Source organism: Recurvomyces mirabilis, assembly GCF_035927965.1.
Source record: "Recurvomyces mirabilis strain CCFEE 5264 chromosome Unknown scaffold_5, whole genome shotgun sequence".
In the NCBI taxonomy this organism is placed as follows: domain Eukaryota; kingdom Fungi; phylum Ascomycota; class Dothideomycetes; order Mycosphaerellales; family Teratosphaeriaceae; genus Recurvomyces; species Recurvomyces mirabilis.
Window position 1 is genome coordinate 906611 of NW_027041939.1, and position 23662 is coordinate 930272.

The window sequence follows — 23662 nt, forward strand, 5'->3', positions numbered from 1 at the left end:
TCTGGTAGTAGTCAGTGGTCCAATAGTCCAATTTTGTGCATACAGCAGACTCACGGAAAGCCATCGTGAGCGGGCAGACGATTCCTTTTTGTAGGTGTGGTGGGTGGATGTGAGGACAACATGGTGAACCTAAACGTGGTAAGCACAATTCCCCAAGCATCGAGAACAAAACGCTTCGCTGCAGTAAGGCGAATGCTCAAGGCAAACGAGCCTCAGTACTGCTCAAATGACGTCTCCCAATCGTCTCCGTATCACGGACCTGCCATCAATACCTGAACTAGAGATCAACTAGCGATTGAGATGATGAAAGCGACAGGTCTGCGACAGCAACATCGGCCCTAACACAGTATTATACAATACATCTCAACTGAACACCACCTCAGCAATGTTCACACAGCATCGTCTCCTCAATTCTTCGATGCAGTAGTATCCAACAATTCCCGAAACCGTCTATCAGCAAAATACTCCTCAACTTCCGCATCAGTCGCCCAACCCTGCCAAGCCTCCACGCTCTCCACGAGTTCTCTGACCTCTGCGATGATCTCGATTGGGGCCGGGGTTTGCATGACTCGTAAGATATGGGGGACACCTTCTTCTTCTGTTTCTGGCGGGAAGGCGGGAAGTACGTCCTTGCTGCTCTGCTCGTCCTTATGCTCTGGGGCGGTGCGAGGGGTGTCTGACACGAGCCAGGCCCGCTCCATGAACCCTCTAGCAGCGATGAGAGAAAGCCGAAGCATATCCTCCCCATTCCTGTCTCGTTCTCGAGCATGTTTGAGTACAGACTCGTGCTCCACCATCCACCTCACCACCTCAAGGATACCATCGTAGTCGCCGGCCCAGCCGAGAGCACGTACGTAGGCATGTATTACAGCAGGTCCGGGGGTGTTCAGAAAGCGTGGCTGCATTGGTACATGGCTAGTACTGCGGTGGCGTAGGTTTGGAGGATAGGTTGCACTCTCCCCAACGAGTCTCCAGAAATGATGCTTAAGCCATACCGTGTGCTTGCGAGTGCGGAGGATATCCATCGCCTCCGCAAGCAGCAGTCTCTGATCAGCGCCTTCGCGCTCGTCCAGCGGTTGCGTAGACCCTCCATGATTGAGCGTATGCCAGCAGTTCCACGTCAGATTGTTCACATTGATGCAAAGACTATGTAGACCAGCTATGTCAAGATCCACGTTGATCTGCTCCAGCATCGAGACTGTCCGTTGAGCTAGACGGTAGGCGATGATGTGTCCATGGCATATCCGAACATTGCCGTCCCCGGTCAGCAACATAGCATTCCTCTGTATAGCTCGGTGCGAATGCAGACCACGCGCGACCATACTCCGGTTCAGAGCGTGCAGGACAGCGATCCAGGCTGGCCTGTATAAGGTACCACGCAGCTGCAGTAGATGCAAGGCGAAGACGACGGGCTGACGATGGCTACTCCAGCCAGACAGAATCCGTACATCGTGCATGAAAGCCGGAATCTCAAAAGGGAGTTCGTCGTACATGCGCGACAAGGGCGCGTTCGTGAAGTGGCATAAGAGTTGGATGTATGAAGCGAAAAGATAGTCAGGCACTTCTCGGATTCTCACGTCTGGTATAGCTGACAGTAAAGACGAGATCGCCGGCTCAATGTCCTGCACGCTTAGTAGGTACTCGATTCCTTGTTCCAAAGACTTCGCATGAGCTACTGCGAATGATAGCGCATGGCCACGCAGTCGATGTCCTTGTCCACGAAGCTGGACGAAGAAACTTTGCACCGTCGGGACTGGTCGTGAAGTGTACGTATAGAGGTGCGTCGACGGTGGCAAGGGTTCGACTTCTCGTGTGTCGCCTGGCATGAGTGGGCTACGTCGCTTCTTCCTTGAAGTGGAAGTCTTGACCATCTCTTCCTTCTGTCGTTTCTCCTCGCGATACAGCTTCTCCAAGATGGCGAGGTGCACAAGCTCGTGCGCAGGTACTTCGCTCTCCTCGTAAGCCAGATAAGCTGCCCAAGCCTCTTGTGCTGTACGTGTGGCGATGATGCGTGCAGCCCAATTCTCGGCTTCTTGCCCGTTGTGAGTGCCCCAGCCAGAGCCGAGTAGCATGCGTGACTGGATAGTGGGCGTTCTGTCCACATCCCAACCAGCCAGTAGTTGTGCAGAGTTCTCCCAAGCCAGGAAGCCGTACCCAGCCTCTCGCATGCCACCTAGCGTCGACAAAGCACGCGTGACGCCATACTCTGGCGTGATTAGAGCGTCCATTGCAGTCCTGTCTTGTTTCCAAGGTGGCCACGAGAGAGCCTTCAGCTTGCCCCACTCTTGCTCTCTGGGCGTCTTCTTCATGGTTAATTGGATTCGAATGACAGCTCTGAAGCCTTCGCGAGTAATCTGCAGCTGTGGGTGCTGTTCGGACATGAAGCTCAAGATGCGTACGACTGCGGCTTCTTGTGGCTCAGTATTGTGCATGGGCTCGACTGCAGTTCTGATCGTGATGAGTCGCAGTGCTGCGTTGAGCATGTGTGTGAGTCTTGCAGGTGTCTTATAGTCTTTCTTGTATCCGGCCCGAATGGAAGGTAGGTTTTGTAGAAGCAAGTCGGCAATGTTCTCTATGGCAGTTGGCCATACAACTCTTGCGTGCCTCAGTAGGCGCAGAAAAATAACAAAGACAGTATTGTCGCTGGTGTAAATCTGGCACAAGCTCGATCGATACAGCAGCATCTCCCATGAGACACTGAGCAAGGTGCGGAGAGCTGGTGCATTGATGTAAGGCCGTCGTAACAATTTGGTCAAAAGCATGATCGGGACACGTGAAGGACCTCGACTTCTCACACGCTCCGCCAGTCTGGTCGCAGCGGTGGAGACATCAGACTGGGAAAGAATCTGCGACCACTCCTTAAGATCATTCAGTTGCCAGCCTCTGCTCCGCAGGTGTTGGTGATCCTTGGTTGTGATCTGGTACGAGGCATGCCAGCTGGCTTGGAGTGGATCGCTCAATCTGGGGGTCTCTTGAATATAGCTTGCGACGATGCGCTCGAGCAATGGTTCCGAGCTGTGTGATAATGGCCATGGTTGGTCTGCAGCGTGCCGCTGCTTATTCACCGTGTACTTCCTCCAGCCAACTCGTCTCGCGACATTCCAGTGTGAGATGTCTCTCTTCTTCGCAATCGGTGGTCGCCAGGTCAATCCGTTCTTGCCGCCATTCCTGAGTGCCTCAGTCAGGTAGTCTCGCTTGGTCCGACGCTTGATACGCCTCACACCCTGAGACCGTTGCACGGTCTGGTCATGCTTCGGATGAGGCGGTTGAGTGGATTGCCCTATCCCGGATGGCGAAACGACTGCTGCTTCGGCTGATCTGGTCGTCGGTGAGGCATGATAGCCTCGCTGGATGGCGAAAGACCTTGACCTTGTCGGCAGGTCATCGTATACAGGTGCACGTGACGAGTTGGTAGAGGTGCATAGATTGGCAAGTACAGAGCGGAGCTGCCTGCCGAGTGGCGTCAATGCTCCATGCTGCATGCATCAATGGTGTCGTCCTGGTTGATGGTTGTACAAGAATTCGAGCATTATTGAAGCTTGGGAGGAAGCTCATAGTTCTATATAGCCGAAGATGAGCCGCTGTCAGGGACTAGCCTTGTCTGTCTCTGGCAAGGGTTGACAAGGAAATCACCTGTCAGCGTATTTGCAACATACACCTGTCGTCTGGTCTTTCTCTGGTCGACTGCTGCAAGCGAGGTGATCGTTGGTTCAAGGTGTGAATGTGGCAGAGCCAGGGAGTGGTGGGCATATGCCATTCGCAACCGCAGCGTGAACGAATTCGACAAGCGCAAGTCGCGTCCGGAAGTTCGACCAAACGCCAACCTTTCGCGGGCCTGACCCTCCTCCGCACATCATGGCCACCACCACGAATGGCACTTCGACCCCGCCAGCTGCACTTTCTGCCCCACAGAACATCAACGACGCCGCACCCTCAGACACCTCCGCCCATAAGCGAAAGCGCGAGGACGAGGGCAATACGACATCGGCACGTAAAAGGCAGACACAACGCGATATCCTGGAGTTGTTGCAGCAACATGACACCACACCGTCGTTCCTCGACCACAACCTCAGTCATGTCACATCAGGCAGTGAGCGATCGCCGAAGAAGGCACGTTTATCAGATGCGGGAAACCAAATCACGATAGCCTCCAAATTGAGTGCTGGCATCTACGATAGCCTATCGGGTCTCAAGCTAGACGCAAATGGTGTAACGCAGGGCATTGAGAGTGCGCTTCGTGCCAAGACTCGAGATGGCGAGGGCAAAGAAGGTGCACGCTTACCTGTCGAGGATCTCAAGCAGATACAGCGTGCCAAAGCCTTGGAGCAATTGATCACAGATGTGGTTGACAAGGAGCTACAGCATGGAGCGATGGCAGGTATCAAGAAGGAGGCGAGCAGCATGGTCAACGGCCACGTATCGCCGGCTCCCGGTGCGGGCGGACGTGCGGGAACGGTTCTGACGCTGTTTGGGAATGCGCCTACTCCCAAGCAGCTGTTCTCTTCCATGCAGAATGGTACCCATCAAGATCATATGGTCAAGACTGAGCTGCCTGTAGAGGAGATGAGTCTACCGAATGGCTTGACTGCGACCAAGATCGCTCCAGCGCCGGCGGATGATGGCAGAAAAGGACCCACATTCGAAGACTCTTTCGCGCCTCCTTACAGTCTCGCCACTCTGAACCCACCGAAGGTGACCAAGCGCTCGTCCACACGCGATAATGCCACGTTATACTGGGAGTTCAAGGACGCACATCGTGCTTCGCGCAAAGGTGGCTACACTGTGCAAGCGATGACCACGGGAGACTGGCTGGGTTACGGTGGCTTGGGTACAGCAGATAGCGAGACTTCACGACAGAAGCGAAAACAACGTGATAGAGCTTTGAGCAGTGGCGCTGAAAGTGCCAAGGAGGTGCCCAGTCTGCTCTCACCCGAAGAGCAGCAGGCTCGAGAAGAGGAAGCTTTATTTCGGAGAGCTTACTCAAGCTTCGCGCCTTCGCATGACAACTCTAGGTCGCTTGTACCAGCGGAGACAAGAAGTATGCTATGGTGGCATGAGGTCGGTGCGCAGCGGTATCGAGAAACTTTTGCCGTCGACCCTGCTTTGCTTGATGAAGGCGACGCAGCGAATGGCCAGGCTGAGAGTAGCTTGGTAGTAGCAGAGACGGAAGACGCCGATTTTGGCAAGGTCATCGACGAGCTTGAGGAATTAGATGTGGACATGGCAGACGTCCAGCAGGTCACGTCAAAATCAGACGTCGAGCATGTTCTGCTAGAGATATCTGAGCTACTTGAGACTCTTGCCTCTCACCAACGGATACGAAATGCCACTCTCGCGACGTCGACATCCTCGTCACGAACGCCGATAAGTCCAGCGCCTGTGCTCGCATCACGAATTGGCAAGCCAGACGAGCCTGCGGAGGACGAATTGGCTGTCTATCATTCACTTCGGCGAGAGCTTGCTTATCTTGTGCTCAAGCTCCCGCCATATGCTGTCGCGAAGCTGGACGGTGATCAGTTATCCGAGCTCGGTATCAGCACTGTCATCCCTATCAAGACCAAAAATATTCGAGGCACGATGGAAGAGGATCAAGTCGCCCGGCTTGCAAAGCATAACGCGGCTGCTACTGCGGCAGGGATTGCGACTCTGACAAGAAGCAATTCTTCTACTTCTGGTCAGCACTACAACACGACCGCGCAGCGTACGCCAGCCATTGGATCAGCAGCAAACACTCGCTATGGTCAGTCCGCGCAGTACACAAGCTCACGGACGCCAGCACCAAATACACAATATCAGCGTACGACGAGCAGCCAGGCACAGTACAGCACACCTACCGGTGCAGCATCCACTGCCACCCGGACCTACAACGGGCAACCGGTTCAGTACTCTCGCCCTGGTGCACCACGGATCTATAGCCAAACCAACGACACGACCCGGCAGCAATACTACCAACACCAACAAGCACGACCTGAACAAACCTCCTCAGGCCAGTATTATGGCACACAACAACCCACCCGCCCAGCATACAACCCAACACCTTCTCAACCACACTACGCTTCACGACCCCCCTCAGCGACAACCAGCAGCAACACCGCCCTCGCCGCCTTCCACAACAGCAGCAGCAAACCCATCTCCAACCAACCCGTCCGCACCTCCTCGCCCGCAAACGTCCAACCAAGACCGGTGTATCCGGCTCAGTACCCTCAGCAACAACAACAACAACAACAACAACAACAACTGCAACAGCAAGGTCAGGGTCCCACGTCCGGGCGAGCAACACCGACATATCCCTCCGGGCCACAGACGCCAGTGAATGGTTTTGCACGCCCGCCTCCGCCGCAGCCTCAGCAGGGTCTCGTGCCTAGAGGGCAGAGCGCGACGCCGGGGGCTAATGGGGTTGTTTGAGGTTAGCAGGGTAGGGGTTTGAAGAGACATATATGGGAGGGATGTGGAAGGAGACATGGATAGGGAAGGGAGGGGTGATGTATGCTATGCTTGTTGGGTTAGGGAGTGTACTTTTTAGCTCCAGTTCAGATATTTCTCTCGGATCTGGTATTAGACGTATTGTCCTCATCCATTGTCACACCTTTTCATCGTGCAATTGAGTCTGTGACTGCCACGCGCGGCGAGACGCCGTGAGCTGTTCCGTGCGACCCCGAACAGCTTTGCCAGGATGTACGTTGACGCGAACGTGCTTTGCTTCGTCGCGAAGCAGGGATCAAGGACTACATTGTCGTAATCATGCAATGCAAATTGGATACGCCCAGTAATCGTCATATCAGCTTCGGCCGTTCGGCTCAGTGCATAGGAGTGAACAATAGTGTAGCGATGACGAAGGCAACGGAAGATGACATGAGCAAGACGAGTCACAACTTTACGTCAAGGCTCACGAGGAGCTCAGCTTGAATTCGCTATTCGTGGGATATCATAGTAGCAAGAAGTACACAGAGGACGAGTCTTCTCCCTCCTCCACCAGCCCGCAGGCCAATAAACTCAAGTCGTGTGCATCACAATCATCATCATCGTCATCGTTCATCCCCCAGACGCAGCAACACCCTCAAAGCCTCCCGTCTGCCAGTCGACCTTGGGTGGGGGATGCTTGCGGCTCACTGGTACTGGTAGTAGTGCACCTATTTGTTCATGCCGAGGGTGTCCTTGGCCTTGTCGAGCATGGACTCGTTGCCGGTGGACTTGTGGGAGTCCTTCTCGCGGGAGGCCTTGTCGGACATGGATTGGGTGGTTGACTTCTGGGAGTCGGGGACGAGGTCGCTGGAGTGGGAGTTAGTGGAAGTTGGGGGAGTGGATTGGGGAGTGAAGGGCGAGCTTACCGGCCGGCCTTGTCGGCACCGCCGGTGATGGAGTCGCCGACCTTGTCGATGGTGGACTTCTGGGAGTCTGGATGGTGTTAGTTCATACGACTGGGGAGTGATGAGAAGCAGAGTGAGGTGTCGAGGCGTCGGTCGAGCATGGCGATGAGAAGGAGGTGCTGCATACCAGGGGTCATCTTGTCACCGATCTCTGTAGACTGTGTCAGCAAGGCTGTTCAATGGCAGCGAGGGATTGGAGGAAGTAACATACTGGAGGACATGTCCTTGCGGCCGGAGTCAGTCATGTTGACGGTGTTGGGTGGGTTTGTTGGTAGTTGGAAAAGTTTGGATTGTGTGGTGATTGAAGGTTTGTGAGAGTGGATTGTGTTGATTGAGGTTATGATAGAGACACTGGAGCTTTAAATGTAGATCGGAGTGGAGCACTCATTCAAGGCAGAAGGCAGCATGGACGTCATCCATCCGTCACTGCTCACTTGTGTAAGGCAGGATTCACTGCAGCTTCACTGCAAGAACGCAGCTGACCGGACAGAGTCGAGCAGTTGCGGCAATCCGACACAGCCACGTTCCGACCCAAATCGGCAGGAACGCAGCGATTCGCGTCAGGCGGCCTTCCAGAACACGCACCACAAGGAAGGCTAAAGTGGAAACCTGCTCTTGGTAGGCTAGCACTAGGAGCTCTAGTACACTGCGATCGAGGTTGGAGCAAACGCCCACGAGTCAAGCAGACTGGTGAAGAAACCTAGCCTTGTGCTTCACTGCCGGGCGTTACGCACGCCCTGACAGCTTTTCTGCTGCGCTCGCGGTAAATCCCACATCTGTTAGCACCAGGATCCGTCCATGCAGATCGGAGAGTTTTCATATACATTATTATTGTGGCTCCCGTTACACCTGTGCCTGCCGAAGTAGTTGGCAGCTCTTTTGCCCCGCGCGCGTCATGGCGCAGGGAAGTAAAAGCCACGAGTTTGGCGGGGTCGACACTCTTCCGGCACGTGATAGTTGACGGCCATGCGAAAACGCCCTGATAATAATAGTGAACATCTTGCGGAACTTGGTCTACAAGAAGGGCTTGATACCACCGTGCTATTTTGGCCTTGGTATATCAGTCGTCGCCATAGCGGAAGCTCGTCTTCTGTACACACCCGCCTCGTATTGGTTGCGATGCAACAATTGGTGTCCGACTCTGATGGGCCCTTGTACTGAACGTAGGGTAGTGCTGTATCGACCAGATCGGCTAACATGATGGAACATCTATCACCTCTTCAAGTAGTATAAGTATACCATCCCACCGGCTCTCTACCCTTGAGCGGAGGATGTGATCGTAGAGGCCGGATTCTCAGCCCACCCACTCCTTCCACTCCTTCCATTCAGCATACTCCAACCCGACTTGCTCCCCTTCATACCGCACCAGCTCACCCCTCCCATCCTTCCATGTCTTCGCCCAACTGCTACTGCTGCCATTCCATCCGGCTTTCCTCATCAGCGACACAATCGCCTCTTCCTGGTTCCAGCCCTGCTCCTTCGCTACATCGGGGAGATATGTTGAGCCGTATCGTCGTCCATTGATCGTGAAGGATATCCGGATCCCGTGCTTGCCTATTGTCCAGTCTAAGGGGTCTTTGGTGGGTTGCGAGAAGTTGTTGAGGAGGGTTACGTGTGCGCTGAGGCTCGAGAGGAGTGTAGGTGGGATGGGCGAGAAGCGGATGTCTTCGAAGGCACTATGATGAGTCAGATATGAGCTCGCTGTCATGTGCCGAGCTGTGCACTTACCTGGTCAGTGCATATGAATGTAGTCCATACTCAAGCTCTTGTGCTTCGAACGTGCCTATGCAGCCTCGCAAGCTCTTGTAGCCGCTCCGCGATACTGTGTTCCATGTCACGAACAGCGGGAACTCTCGTCGCTGTGGTCGCCCATTCGCGGTGGACCCAAGCGAAGTTCTTGAGCTTGCTGGCGTGGTAATGCCAGAGCCCGACTGCCTACTACTTGGCGTCGATGATGAGGTAGAGTTGGTCGATAAGGGAAGACTGCTATTCGAGCTCGTCGCGCTTGAATCGGTGCCCTTGTTCTGTAAGCGCGAAACAGCTGCTGGACGAATTGGAGGTGAATCGTTGGTCTCTGCTTCTGTCATCTCCTCTTCGTCACTTTCATCTTCATTCTCGTCTTCGCCGCCGCCTTCTACGTCGTCCTCGTCATCAACCTTGGTCGCGTGATAGTGGTACCATAGCTGCTCGACTTTCACTAGGCTCAGCGGTTGTTGCTTTTCGAAGGCTGCTGCTAGACATTCGAACACGTAGGCGCAGTGGGCTTTGGTAGCCATGTAGATGGCCCAACACGTTTTCTGACGAGTAGAAATCTACAAGGATGGCGATAAAAGTCTCTCCGTGCTTGAGAGACCAAGTAGGCACTATTTCGACTTGCAAGCTGGAGGATATACTGCTTGAACCTGTCGACTTTTCTGTCGAATAGTTACAGGGACACGGTACCTCTAGATCGATCAGGTTTCGTTTGTCTATCGCTGAATGATGACGACTGTCGCATGCTGCGATCTCACCTGAACACTGCTCGCACTTACAGCACGCTAGCCTCGTTGGTGCAGGGCACGGCCCATCGAAGAAAGCTCACCTTCCATCTCTCCTCCTTCCATTCTCTCTGCTGTTACATGACAACTTGACGTTGGGCGCATCGGACCACTTTGACCTACTGACTGCTTTATGCTCAAGTATGGATGGCCGCGAGTTCATCAAATAAGGAAGACACAACACACGATACTATAGCACGATGCCCTTGGCCCAATGGGCTTCGAAGTCGTGCTATTTTCAACGTAACCAGGATATCAATGAAGTCGACCTTAGCGAAATGCATCGCAATGTTTTCCTTTGTGCATTGGGCATTGTTCTGGTTCCGACAAGCTATTTCGGTGCAGCCTTTGATCATTGTCCATTGTGCCTGCAGGCCTGTAAGAGTTGTTGGCGCATTTCATACTACGCATTGCATCTTCTCTCCATTCTCATCTTGGCTTTCAGCTCTTTTGACTACTGTTGACGGCGTCAGAGCACATCCGGCATTTTATCGTCCTTTTCCCGCTCGGCATTTCGATCAACCATGGATCACTCCAGCAGCAGGTCTGCTAGAACCGACTCGATAGCGACGAGCTCGTCCAACGTCTTCATTTCTCCCTCGTCCGGTCTTTCCCGGATGCAATGTTTACGTACTGACGTCGAGCACATGCAGATTAGGCATAACCCACTCGATCTTACCTTTGGTATAGAGTTTGAATGCCTCTTGGCTATCAGCAAAGCATCTTCAGGAGAACATGCTATCAGTCAAGCGACCTCCAATATATATGCTGGTAGCGAGGCACCCTTAGGAGGGTATGCTGTCAGCGAAGCATCCTCAGAAGAGTATTCTATGAGCAAAGCCACCACGGGAACATATGTTCTGCCGCATCTATTCGGCCGAGAGAAGATTACACGTGTGCTGATGGAACCAATCGAAGCGATCTGCTCAACCTGTGGCGAGCACCACCTTTTTGGCCTAGACATTTTGCCCTGGACATCAGATCGTCGGGACATAGAACATACTCATAGCAAATGGAACATAGGAGGAGATGCTACGATCGATTTGACTGCTGAACAGCAGAAGAGCCTGGGTCCCGAGTATCTAGATCAGTTCTATTTCTCGGGTGTCGAGTTCAAGACCAGAATCCTGAGTGCTAACATCCAAAAGGAGACTACGCCAAGCACGACAGACCGCGGCCATGTCCACAGCATCACAGGTGCCGAGGAGGTCAGAGCAGTCCTTCAACACTTGACACGCCGCTTCAACGATATCGAATTCAAAGACGAGCTCTCACGCCATTCACGAATATTCACCACTTCGAGGTGTGGCTTACACGTCCATATTGGCAACACACGCAACCGCTTCCCTCTACAGACTCTGAAGAACATCATGTCGCTGTATGCTGCTTGTGAGGCTGGTATCGATAGTATACAGACTGTTGATCGTATCGGCTTGTCCACGATGCCGAACAAGCCACAGAGTCATCCTCACGAAAATCCGCGCGACAACAGCGCTCTTGGCCAATACGATAACGCCTACAATATGCCCCTAAGCTCTCTGCACGCCGAGCAGGTCTATAGACGTCGATGCACGTACTGCAAGAATCAGATCAAGGGTCGGTTCCGGAGTCACCAGCGGCCATATCGCGAGACTCACTGGGAGGATCCTATTATTGCTCAGGCAGCGAACCAATATACGTCAGCTGCTAACGTAGCTCTGATACAGAGAGCACCCTCACTGGGTCAGCTGTTCCAACTACAAGGTACGCACTCCCACCATTGCACAGTCAATGTTGAAAACTTGATGGAGTATCAGGACGATCGGACTAACACCATCGAATTCCGGCAGCATGCCGCTACACTTGATCACGAGGTCGTGCTCGCTTGGCTAGATCTCTTACTGAAGCTCGTGCAATTCTCTAACATCGTCAGTGATGCTGAGTTTGCTACCCTGTACAAGGCGAAATTCCAGGACATCAACTGGGACGTCCATCCTCTCCTTGCGGTGCTACATTGTGAGGAGAAGACAATCAAGCACTATGCCCACCAGCAGGCTCAGGTCCCTGAAGGTAGGACGTATGCTATTGAAAAAGCAGAAGAGGAGATGAAACGGGTCCATGCCTTCGGTGAGGATGATCTATCCAAACTACTGATGACCAGAATGGTAGCAGATGACACCTACAACAACGACGAGAAAGCAAAGACCGAGAGAATACAATTGAAGATAACGAGGGGAGGCTACGGCCAGCTCTCGGATGAATTGATTGAGAAGATCTTCGGTAGCTGCACCGAGCCCTTCGTTGAGAGACTGCGAGTCGGTTATGTGAGTGATGAGCCTCCGGGGATGAAGAGTGCTGATTTGGATCCAAACGGGTGTCAGCACCATAGTCCAACTTCGTCGTTTTGGACGTCTTCTGATGAGAGCGACCGTTACTAGAATCCTGCTATCTAAAGCGGCGAGACAGCCGGAAAAGGTATGGTTGATCTGCTATCTATCTTTGCTGAATGATCGAGGTGAGTTCTCCGAGTAAGTGTTACTTTGATGTTACTACACCCTCTTCCTATTGTTACTGATCACGACATTTGCAAGCGACTTAGGTTTCTGCTCTGGGGTTGGCATCGATCTGCACGGCGGTGTCTCGCCAGTATAGACCACTTCTTCCCTTCCTAAGTCAGCTTTGGTCGCACGCTCTTCTCTCTCGTATCCATCAATTTCTCATGCTGAACACCGTCCTCACTACACAACCGCTATCTGCATTGATTTTACAACTGCCTTTCTCCTCTCATCAAGCCCTGAAGATTGATAGATTGAAAGATTGATAGTACTTACTCCACCCACTTCGAAAGCTTGAGAAACTTGACAGAACGGTTAGGACAACGTCCTTTCAACCTGATCGTTTCTGCCTCCTCACCATCGAGCTCCGGACGGGGCGTAAAGGGTCCTGGTTCATTGAGTTGAAGTGCGCCGTAGTTTGTATGGGTCCCGGCATCTTCGCCGCAGGCGTCGTGGATGTAGATTGTTTTGAGACACCTTTTGATGGTCGTTGACGTGAAGAGAATGCCGGTGTTGGTGGCGAGATCTCAGGATGCTGTCGACGTCGATCGTGCTTGTGTTGGTGCTGTGGTGGTAGTAAGCTATCCTTGCATTTATGTGCTTATACTGCATGGCTGTAGTGATGGTTGCTCAATAACACGAAGCAGGGGCTTCTTACCTCGCAGTCACTCGTATGCAGGAGTGCGAAGGATTCGATCGCTGATGCAGGACTGGAGGCCCTTGACAGCTGGTAAGTGACGATCAATCTTGCGATACTGTCTGCTCTGTATCATCAGATTCTAGCCCCTGATGTTGATATTGCCCGCCCATTCAACGCCACGCTGATCAGCAAAGTTCTGTGCATCGATCTAAGCAACTCAATATAATCCTCGAGCACGCTTGCCCTTCTAGCTCAACAGCTCGCTCAGAGTACCCTGGTCTGCCAATGCACCAAGCCAGCCTCGCAAGAAAGACCCATAGTCGTGTCGTCTATGTCGAGCTTTCTCTGCGTCAGACTTGCTCGCTTCAACGACATCCCGCACACTTGCTCGCAGACATGCTTGCTGCCCAACGACTTCTTGCCTGAGCTTGAGTAGCTGTAGCACGTCATCTGCCTCCTTGATTCGAGTCATCAGGCCTGGCTCAACGATTTTGTCCTCGACCTCAGCTAGAGTGAGACCTAGAGACGGAGCCATGCCGGTGATAACGTCTTTCCTCGTCTCGCCACCTTCGAGCTCCCACCATTCGTCGCATATCTCACTTAGCTTCGCCCCCACTGTCTTCAGCGCTTTTACATTGCTTGCTAAAGCCTGGCGATCGGCCTCAATTGGATCATGTACCAGCGCCATGCAATTGAACTGGATTTCGGACTCGGCGTACTGCAGCATCCGACCTCGAAGTAGTGGCTGTGCGAGTCTCATCCAGCCCATGCCGAAGTCGTCATCTTCGTACGGTCCCATGTCTTGCGGAAAGCGATCCAGGCCGTCAAGCTTCCAGACGTGGCCGTTGATCGGCATGTAGGCTACGAAGTGGAAGCCTTCGTCTGGCTCTTCATCCTCGACAGGCGGAGGAACGTCTTTAGGAGGCTTAGGTGCGCGTCCTGAGCGGCGTGATGTGGTCGGCTTCTCATCCTGTGAGGAATGCGACTTGGTGTTCCTCTTAGCGGGATTCTTGTAATCGTCATCTTCGTCGTCCTCGCCCGGCGAGCTCTCCTTTGGTGACTTCTTCGGCATAGGCTTCTTGGTTCGAGGCATTGATCGAGTTGCAGCGGCTTTACTTGCTGTCTCAATACTCGCCTCTGTATCTACGTCGGCGAGCTTAGCCTTCTTCGCGGCTTTCGTGGCAACACCTTTAGCGATGGCTTGCTTCTTGCGGAAGGCAGCAGCCTTGTTACTGACCACCATCTCGGCCTGCAGCATATCACTCTCGCTCGCGAAAGAGTTGTGGATGTGCTTGACGAAGTCGAACTGATCGATAGCATCTCCTCGGCTTATCGGGTCCATGTCTTTCGTGAAATCCTTGAAACGTCGCAATTCGTCACCAACTTCTAGACCTGGAATGTTGTTGACGATGTTCAAGAGTGCAAAAGTGGCACACGCGTAATCCGGCGTCTGATTTGCAAACCACACGGCTTGCGGGCATTTACCCTCTTCTTGCTGCTCAGTGTCGTTCTCACGGTATCGGAAGAGGAAGATGAGAGCGTGGACCGGATGTGGTAGGGTTAGAAGGTACTCGTCGTCCATGTCGTAGATCTCCTGCACACGAACGCCTTTGGCGCCCATTTCGTTGAGCATGACATTGAAAAACGCTGGTTCAGACTCCATCTCAACCCAGCCGTCCCAAGTGCTGCGGTTTGGTGGCGCCAGTGGATCGTCGTTGTTGGATTCGTCGCGATCAAGATCCTTGGTCTTGCGCTTCTGGCCACGTTTTGAAGGCATGACGACGGCCGATTGATTCTGGGGAAGAGAGTAGGCTGGTGTAGTCCAGTCTTGAAAGGATACCAGGTGTATCAGTAGGATCAAGATGATGGCGGCTTTTCCTTGCAAACGCAATGTTGTTTCCTTGTGTGACGGATGGGAATTCTATCTTTGTAGCTGTAGCGACAACAATCGCTATGTCGTGCCATTTTGCCAATCCCAGCCACCGATAAATCGGAACGATCTGTGTTTCGCAAGAAGTGAGGAAGTGACGTTGAACAAGAATAGGTAGCGTTCATAGCGAAAGAAGGTTATATTTTAGCTACACACAGCCACGGCTGCTCCCGCCGTTCTTTCGCGTGCAGACGCGTGAGACAACAAATAGATTAATGTTGACTGTCGAGCATATGTGACAGTTGGCAATGGTACTAGGAGTTCTGCGTAAATTAGAGACAACCTCGGAGGCTTCTGAACTGCGAAATCTCATGCCATAAACCACAACGTCTGCCATGATCATAAGAAAAAGATAAGCGCAACAATCATGGACGGTACACCACGCCTAAGGAGCGCATTCCCGGCCACACCACAGACAAATCGACGAAGTGGACAATTCGGAGGCTCCACAGGCATACAGAGACTCAGCGAAAAGCTGCCAGAGATACCGGTGCTCCAAGCGCAAACATACACATCACCACCCGGCGAACCTCTGATATCAGAGACCGTGATCGATGCACCTTCACAACGGCTATATGCTTTTGCGTTATGGATGGCATTATGGTGTTGGAAATGGTATGACTGGACGCATCTACAGGAGTCGGAAGAGCAGAGCTTATGGCTGTTTATGAAGTGGTTGGCGATAGATGGGGTCTGGCTTTTTGGCTTGCCAGGACTACGGATACCATGGCTGGAATGGAGCTCTACGACAATGGTGCTGTTATTTCTGGGACACGCTATGGCGGACGGGATGATGATGTTCAGGATACCTCTGCCGATTATGGCTGGTCTGGGTTTGGTCAGTCGGAGTGTGTTGGGTGCATACGAGACCGCGATCAACGAGAGGAATGTCAACCCACGGGCAATCGAATTCAACGAATCTCTTATCCTGGGTCGACAGATCATCCATATCCTGCCAGAAGGAACGGCAGTACTGAACTCTGAGAAACATTCATACTGCCTGGACAATTCGAGATCTGAGATAAAGCTGCCCATCACCATAAATGCTACGAACCCGATCAGCATGGACATTGTACGGGTCGACTTGGACACACAAGCAAACGAAACCTTACACATCAGCAAATCGCAGCTCAAGTCTATGCACAAGGAGGCGTCTCGTATGAAGAATTATGGTCAGCATTTACATGAGCCGAAAACGCTGTATTACACGATCAAGAAGCCGGGACTGTATTCGCTGGCAAAGGTCGTCGATGAGTCAAATCTGGAGGTGGCGCGGAGACACAAGGTGCAGACCGTCGTGGTGGCGTGTCCTCGTGTCAGCATCCTCGATGCGGCATCAGACAAATGCAAAGGTGAATTGTCAAGCGTTGAATTCGAGGTTGTCGGTACGCCGCCCTTGCGCGTGAAGTATCGCAAGCAAGTCAACCAGCAGGCGCAGGAGGCGACATTCGAGAACATTCAGCCAGATGATTTTGTGTCTCCTTTGGCTGGTGGTGACCGGCAAACAGCAATGACGCTTTCGAGCAGTGGTGAAGCTGAATGGGCCAGATCACGCAAAGTGTTGTTCCCGATCACGGAAGGTATGAGCACTGCAGGCGAGTGGACGTATGCTGTGACGGAAGTTGAGGATGGTTTCGGCAACAGAGTCATGTACTCTGACCATGACCATGAAAACCGTCGAGCCAAGTCGCCACGCCTGCACCGGCAAATTACGGTGCACGAGCGGCCAACTGTTCAGCTACATGGCTGCACACCGCAGCAGCCGATGAAAGTGGCGCAAGGCAGCTCAGCACGCTTGCCTGTGCAGCTTGGGTCGAGTGGACGAGGTGTCATTGCTGGCACTCAATACCATGTCGACTACGTCTTCAGCCCGCAGAACGATATCTCTGCGACTGGCGAGCATGGTAGTATAACCCAGCAACGGCGAGAGTCGCTCAAGGATGCTGGTCAAAGCTTGCTGATCCAGGAGCCTGGCTTGTACACTGTCACGGGCGTCTCGACCGACTTCTGCAAGGGCGAAGTGTATGAGCCGGCATCGTGTCTGTTGCAGAACCCGCCACAACCGCAGCTGGCTATCAGCAGCGAAGAGATCTCAGACAAGTGCGCAGGCAGCCCTATTGGCTTGCGCGTGGCGTTCGATTTACTAGGAACGCCGCCATTCGATGTCAAGTATACAGTACAGAAACATCCCGATCGACACCACATCACCGAGATTGAATATGTCAACGGACTGCGTGGGCAGATCGAGCTGACGCCTAAGACTGCTGGCGACTACACATACGAGTTCGTGGAGGTCAGCGATGCTGTATACAAGAAACAACCATTGAAGGGAATGAAGATTCAGCAGAGCGTCAAGCCTGCTGCGTCCGCAAGCTTTGTCCACAGACAAGACAAGAAGGTCGCATGTATTGACGAGACTGCTTCTTTTGACGTTCGCCTGGATGGCGAAGGTCCTTTCACTTTGGAGTACGAGCTTGTGCACAATGGCAAGCGAGCTCAGTACTCTGTCAAAGACATAGAGGAGAGGCAGATCACCTTGAGCACTGAGCAGCTACGTGACGGTGGTGACTATACACTTGCGCTGGTCAGCGTCACCGATCGCATGCAGTGTAAGGAGTTCTTGAAGGAGGAGGCGAAGATAGCGGTGCGACACCAGAAGCCGAGGGTTGGCTTCGGCCAGATCGAGGGCCGTCGTACGGTTGATACTCTGGAAGGCAAGCAGGTCCAGCTACCATTGCGCTTGGCTGGTGAAGCACCCTGGACCGTCACATACGTGGACAAGCACAGCCGGCAGCAGAGCAAGACTGTGACAAACCCTAACGATCGTCTGGCCGTATCAGAGGAAGGTTTGTATCAGCTGCTAGATGTCAAGGACCAATTCTGTCCTGGCCAAGTCGACGATCTTGCGAACACGTTCGAAGTGAATTGGATAGCACGACCAGAGCTGAGGATACCTCCTACAGAGGACAGTGAGTGCAAGGGTGACATTGTCATCAAGAATGACATCTGCGAAGGTACGGATGATGCTGTCGAGGTATTGTTCAAGGGATCACCACCGTATCATGCAACGTACGTTGAGCACGTCAAGCCCGATCGTGGTGCGATGGCGCCGAAGAACAAAGAGCTCCGCGCTGCTCTCAATGTCGCAAACATGCGGCTCGACACCGCCCAAGCTGGTCTGTACGAGTACAAATTCAACAAGCTAGAAGATGCGAACTACGATCACAACAACAAATACTTCACGCCTATCACCGTCCAGCAACGTGTGCATCCTCGACCATCTGTCGCTTTCGCCAACCCCGGCAAGACGTACAGCTATTGCTCAGTCGAGTCAGATGGTGAAGAGGTCATCCCAATCAATTTTCACGGCGCACCACCTTTCGATGTCGAAGTTGAGATCAAGCATCACAGCACTGGCAAAGCTGAGACTATTCCGCTCAATGCCATCACGACACACACTCACCACCTACGCATCCCGCATAGTCGTGTCCAGCTCGGTCGCTCTGCCATCTCTTTGCGCCGAGTGAGCGATAGCCGTGGCTGCAGCCGAACTCTGGACAGCACCACCCCTCGCGTCCAGATCTCGGTCTTCGACGCTCCCTCCATATCGCCCCTGGAAGCGCAGACCGACTTCTGCGTCGGCGATCGCCTGAACTTCGCCTTGTCTGGCGTGGCACCCTTCAACATCTTCTATAACTTCGAAGGCGCGAACCGCAAGGCCCAGGCCACGAGTACCACTTTCCGGCGCCTAGCAGAGAAACCCGGTACTTTCACTGTGACGGGCGTCCAGGACAACGCCTCTCAGTGCCGCGCCTCGACGAATCTGACCGCGCATATCCACGCCATGCCATCCGTCCGCGTCTCTCACGGCCGAGAGTCTTACGTCGATATCCATGAGGGAGGCGAGACGGAAATCCTGTTCGAGTTTGGAGGGGTGCCGCCTTTCGAGTTCACCTATACCCGATCTTCGAACACGGAGAAGGGTGGGAAGAGGAAGGGCGTTATTCTGGACATGAGGCATGAGGTGTCTGATGACTATAGCCTGAGGGTCAAGGCGAGCGAGGAGGGAACATATGAGGTTGTGGCTATCAGGGATAAGTATTGTGCTTATGCTAAGCCTGGCGTCGAGGTCAATTGGAGAGAGGCGCAGAAGAGGCTGCAATATTAGTGGGGACAGCGAGTGTGTGTACTGTACGGGCGTGGATGTGATATGGAGCCTTCTCGCATTAGTTCGGAGTTTTGGGCGTTGCTCATAGCCAATACTGTTGCTAGTTGTGCAAGTCTTGCTCTCGTCCTTGCACTTCCAGTCCTTCTATTCCATCACAATATCTTGTGTAGTGCTCGGTTCCGCCAAGGGTTTCATCACAAGCGCCATTCCGCCCAAGACCGGTCAAGGATCAGAGATCAACGGTAAAGAACGGCCTTGCCGACGAGAGAAACAGCACTCTCATGGTGGACAATAGTCGCACATTACACTCCTCGACGCCGGCCTCTGTTATGCCATTTCTGGTTTTGTAGTCACGCGTAGACGAGTACGGCCGAAGCATGAGAATGCTCCAAGCCACTGCGAGGCGAGTTGACGGTCACGACGTAGACAACTGACAGTTCAAGAGATACCTTGGTCTTATCAGCCAATGAGACACCGACAAGCACTGGTGGACAAGGGAAAGTAGATCGCAATGTAGAAGTCGAAAAGATGGATATGCGTGTCGCTAAATAAGCATTACAAGAAGCGCAATTCAATGCGACATCAAGGTCGCACCATCATAAATGCCGTCAACCGAGACTCCTCAGATCCGGTGCCTTCCCAACCTGGACCATCGCTAAATGCTCGTGAAGAAAATCATACCCCCATCCTCATCAATGTAAACTCCTATCGTTACCAACGATCTAATAATCATCATCTAGATGCCTTCGGCGTATGTCCTGGGGACGATAGGTGCCTGCTCAGTGAGACCGTCCCATCGGAAGAGGTCCTCACCGGGTTGGCGCTTGACGTCCCACTTGCTCTTGCGCTGCTTCTCGCTGTCGATGATGAGGTTGGTGTCCTCGTGACCCTCGGTCATGATATAGCGACGCTTCTCCTCGCTGCGGCACTTGATGTCGCACTTGAAGGGCTTGGTCATGGTGATGACCCATGGAGCGGTCTCGTACCATGGCAGAGGTGCATCGGCACCGTAACGGCCCTCGGGACGCTTGATCTCGAACGCCCACATGAGGGAGCCGATGAGGGTGAGGAGTTCGTTGGAGGTGAGGTCGATGCCGGGGCAGCTGCGGTTGCCGTAGCCAAAAGCGCGGTCACCGCGGAAGTTGGGGAACTCGCTGAGAGGTTCCTTGTAGGTTGGGTAAGATGGATCGAGCCATCGGTCGGGGATGAATTCCTCACCGCGAGGATATGTGCTCTCCTCTCGGCTGATCAGGTAGTGGTTGGCGTGCAGGATCGCGCCCTTGGGGATGTGGTAGCCCTCGTAGACATCATCTTCGATGGCGACGTGTGGTACGCCGAGAGGAGTGGCTTGTCGCCATCGGACGATTTCCTTGACAGTAGCGCGGAGGACGGGGAGCTTGGGCATATCTTCCATTGTTGGGAGACGGTTGCCGCACACACGGTCGAGCTCTTCTTGTGCCTTCTCTTGCCATGCCGGGTAGTGGCACATGGCGAGGAAGAAAGCGTGGAGAGGACCACCAACGGTAGCAATGGCGACGAAAGAGCTGGAGCCGATGGCGTGAGCGGCCTCGTAGAAGTCGAGATGCTCAGAGCCCTTCTCCTTGCCGACCCAGATCTTGCTCCAGCAATCCTCGAGGTTACCCTCCTTGGAGCGCTTGACAGCGTCCTCGAGAGGCTCCATGAACGCGTCGCTCATCTGCTTCTTGCGCATGGCCTCCTCTTGCTTCCATGGCGAGATCGACTCTGGAAGATTGGAAAGGAAGGTAAGCTTGTTGATGATAGGACCAGCGGGCGAAACGTTCTTGAGAATGATCGGGATGATGGTGAGCAGGTTGCTGCCAGCTCGCGGGTTGCCCCACGCCGTTCCGGCAATCGCACGAGCGCAGTGAACAATGACGGCCTCGGACCACTTGTCTGGCTTCTCAAGAATACGGCGGAGGGTGTTCTTGTTCTCTTGAGCGGGCCAGCCATAAAACTCCTTGGGGTGGGCGTGACGCATGATCAAGTGCATGAAGTTCTTGTAGCGGCGGAACTGCTCGCCATATCCCATGAGAGGAAGGATCTCAGAGCCCTCCTTTACACCGATGGCGGCTGGGAGCTCGTTACGATCGCAGTAGTTTTGTTGGCGGGTAACGAAAAGGTCCTTGGCAATCTTGTCGGTCTCGACCCAGATGTGGATTGTGCCCATCACCTGCAAGTCATGTCAGTACGATTTGAGGCGTTCAACGCGTCCATGCTTGCACTGACCTTCCACTCGTAGATGGGACCCATCTTCTTGTGCAAATCACCGAAATGCCATGCTGCCTCAATACCAGGTCCAGGAACGTCCCAGAATCGACCAGCATATGGCAGACCGAATTGTCGTGGCAGTGGCTTCACTCCAGCTGGTAGCTTAGGCTTGCCGGCACCGAATATGCGCGCGAGAACGATCAGAACGATGAGAGCAAACCCAATTGCCACGCGAGGCTGGTAAAGAGAGAAGCCACTTGGAATAGGCGACATGCTGTCCATGTTGGCTGTGGCGTTGTCGACGTTATACATCATCTGCTCTGCACTGGCTTTGATTGACTCCATGGTAGATTAGAGAGTGGAGGGTAAGGTGGAGGGTGGTGTCGTGAAGGACAGGTGTGTGTGCAGGCCAGGTTAAGGCCGGAAGCGATGGGAGGGGGCAAGGCCTATATACATGGAAGCGTGGAACCTTGTCCACTGATCTGAGCGGCCAGTCCGCCCACTCCTCCCAGGGCTCAAGCTCACAACACAGCCATGTGAAAGGCTGACACAATTGGCCGATCTCCTGAAAGCGGTAACATTGTGCTCGCCTTGCCTTGTTTGGGCACAGCCAAATGCAGTTCGGGGAGCCGTCTATCAAGCCTTGATTCCTTCGCGGTGCAGGAGATTTCGCTTATGCTTAGCGCTAGCCACGCGACGTCTGACAGCTGGTTGGCTGATGCCCCTAACTTTCGTACTAATTTAGGACCAGAGCTAGGTATCTCAGTCATCTCCCAGCTCTCCTTTCTGTTTGGCCTGTCCGGGGAGCATGCTTGCACGTCTGGCCACGCTGTTTGACATCAGGCGTACCGGCGAACAGCAGCTTCTGTGCTGTGTGTCATTACCTTCAGAACGACCACAACGCAGGACCGAGGGCATGCTCGCACAGCTCTCCCTCCTGCGCAGATCGACACAAGGGACGATCAGCCACCAAGAATTCTCCTACAGGTGGGGACGAATTGCCAGCTTCCGTCTTCAAGAATCGCCACAATCGGGGACATTGTGACGAGCCAGATATAGCACTGTGTGGACCCTTCGATGCACCTCGCCTCTAGGCGCATATGCATCCCACAAAGTAACTTGGTACGGTGACATTTACTGCCAAGACCAGCTGACACGAGAATCCAAGACACGCATTGTCTGGTTGTCTGGTTGTCTAGAAGGCGGGAAGTTGGAGAAGCGTTTATCGTTGTGTTCACTTTGACTCTGCCACCGAACGAAACCTTCCACCCGCACTGCCGGCTACTCCATGATGCTATGCCGAAACATTCTACCAATCGGCAGAGCAACATCAAGCAATTTCTGGCACGAGGGGCCAAGAGCTCCACCAAAGCAAACTGTCAGAATTCCTGGGCACGCCAATAAAGTGGGCACATAACGTCAGTCGGGTATACATCGCTGCATATGCCTACTACGTGCATAGCAGCAGCAGCAAGATTGTGTTTAGATTCTTGGCCCCGAGGGTCGCCGCTCTCATCGGTGAGAGCAATCCTCGATGCTAGGCCGGGGAGCTGAGGACTGCTGCGTCGCCGTTACTCACCGCCCGCACAGGCATGCGCACAGCCCAGTAGCGGGGAGTTAAGAGATTGCTTCGCCCTATTTGGACATCAAACCGCTCTTCTGGTCGCGCACGCGGGTATTCGGCCTCCCGTTCTTCGCGTCCATCTCCTACCGTTCGGCCGCCGTACGGATGTCGTGGATGTTCACTCGATCCGGTGGGGCAGGACCACCCGATTGTCTGTGTTCCTGATATTGAATGAACAGCCGAAGTTCGAACCAGCGATGCGCGACTCACGCGATAGAGTGACCCAAACCTTATCATCTACCAGAGTTTGCTACGCGGTGCCGTACCCGGAGAGCTGCGCAGCAGTGCAATGTGTGCGAGACAGTTAATGATGCAGCATCGGAACTGAAAACACCATCGTGAGACAAGAATGCTCCAGGTTGACGGGGCGATTCGGGCAATCGCACGGGGCCTCCATCTCTCTGAGACAATGCTAGCCATGCCAGTTTTGCTCCTGCAGCATTGCATCTTGGTGCAGCTTTCGGTGGCCGCCGTAACCCCATCGGCACTTCCCTTGAGCTCGACCTGCGGAAACGGGCGCCACGATTTACGACACTCTGGATTCGCTATACTGCACAGAGGTAGCACCGCGCGGGCTCTAAGCGCTTACTGCTCCTGAGCTACATCCCGGCACTGCCTGCTTCAGGTAAAAGG

The 23662-nt window shown here is 53.5% G+C and overlaps 8 protein-coding genes across 8 annotated transcripts; 3 read left to right on the top strand and 5 right to left on the bottom strand.

Moving 5' to 3' along the window:
- Positions 1 to 407: 407 nt before the first annotated feature.
- Positions 408 to 3250, bottom strand: LTS14_002687 (uncharacterized protein; the record flags this gene model as incomplete). Its single annotated transcript, XM_064835393.1, is given in 2 exon segments — positions 408 to 3206; positions 3224 to 3250. 2 exon segments carry the CDS (start codon positions 3248 to 3250, stop codon positions 408 to 410), a joined length of 2826 nt encoding a protein of 941 aa, XP_064697328.1.
- A 605-nt stretch (positions 3251 to 3855) lies between these two features.
- LTS14_002688 (uncharacterized protein) lies at positions 3856 to 6405 on the top strand (the record flags this gene model as incomplete). Its single annotated transcript, XM_064835394.1, has 1 exon — positions 3856 to 6405. The coding sequence occupies one exon, from the start codon at positions 3856 to 3858 to the stop codon at positions 6403 to 6405; it is 2550 nt and encodes an 849-aa protein (XP_064697329.1).
- A 725-nt stretch (positions 6406 to 7130) lies between these two features.
- LTS14_002689 (uncharacterized protein) lies at positions 7131 to 7612 on the bottom strand (the record flags this gene model as incomplete). The annotated part of the gene is made up of 4 exons (XM_064835395.1): positions 7131 to 7269; positions 7329 to 7395; positions 7495 to 7518; positions 7579 to 7612. 4 exons carry the CDS (start codon positions 7610 to 7612, stop codon positions 7131 to 7133), a joined length of 264 nt encoding a protein of 87 aa, XP_064697330.1.
- Positions 7613 to 8661: 1049 nt separating this feature from the next.
- Positions 8662 to 9643, bottom strand: LTS14_002690 (uncharacterized protein; the record flags this gene model as incomplete). Its single annotated transcript, XM_064835396.1, has 2 exons — positions 8662 to 9043; positions 9096 to 9643. The coding sequence occupies 2 exons, from the start codon at positions 9641 to 9643 to the stop codon at positions 8662 to 8664; spliced, it is 930 nt and encodes a 309-aa protein (XP_064697331.1).
- Positions 9644 to 10428: 785 nt separating this feature from the next.
- On the top strand, positions 10429 to 12321 carry LTS14_002691 (uncharacterized protein; the record flags this gene model as incomplete). The annotated part of the gene is made up of 2 exons (XM_064835397.1): positions 10429 to 11647; positions 11672 to 12321. The coding sequence occupies 2 exons, from the start codon at positions 10429 to 10431 to the stop codon at positions 12319 to 12321; spliced, it is 1869 nt and encodes a 622-aa protein (XP_064697332.1).
- Positions 12322 to 13325: 1004 nt separating this feature from the next.
- On the bottom strand, positions 13326 to 14855 carry LTS14_002692 (uncharacterized protein; the record flags this gene model as incomplete). Its single annotated transcript, XM_064835398.1, has 1 exon — positions 13326 to 14855. The coding sequence occupies one exon, from the start codon at positions 14853 to 14855 to the stop codon at positions 13326 to 13328; it is 1530 nt and encodes a 509-aa protein (XP_064697333.1).
- A 741-nt stretch (positions 14856 to 15596) lies between these two features.
- LTS14_002693 (uncharacterized protein) lies at positions 15597 to 19176 on the top strand (the record flags this gene model as incomplete). The annotated part of the gene is made up of 2 exons (XM_064835399.1): positions 15597 to 15623; positions 15646 to 19176. The coding sequence occupies 2 exons, from the start codon at positions 15597 to 15599 to the stop codon at positions 19174 to 19176; spliced, it is 3558 nt and encodes a 1185-aa protein (XP_064697334.1).
- A 736-nt stretch (positions 19177 to 19912) lies between these two features.
- On the bottom strand, positions 19913 to 21750 carry LTS14_002694 (uncharacterized protein; the record flags this gene model as incomplete). Its single annotated transcript, XM_064835400.1, has 2 exons — positions 19913 to 21367; positions 21424 to 21750. 2 exons carry the CDS (start codon positions 21748 to 21750, stop codon positions 19913 to 19915), a joined length of 1782 nt encoding a protein of 593 aa, XP_064697335.1.
- Positions 21751 to 23662: the final 1912 nt, after the last annotated feature.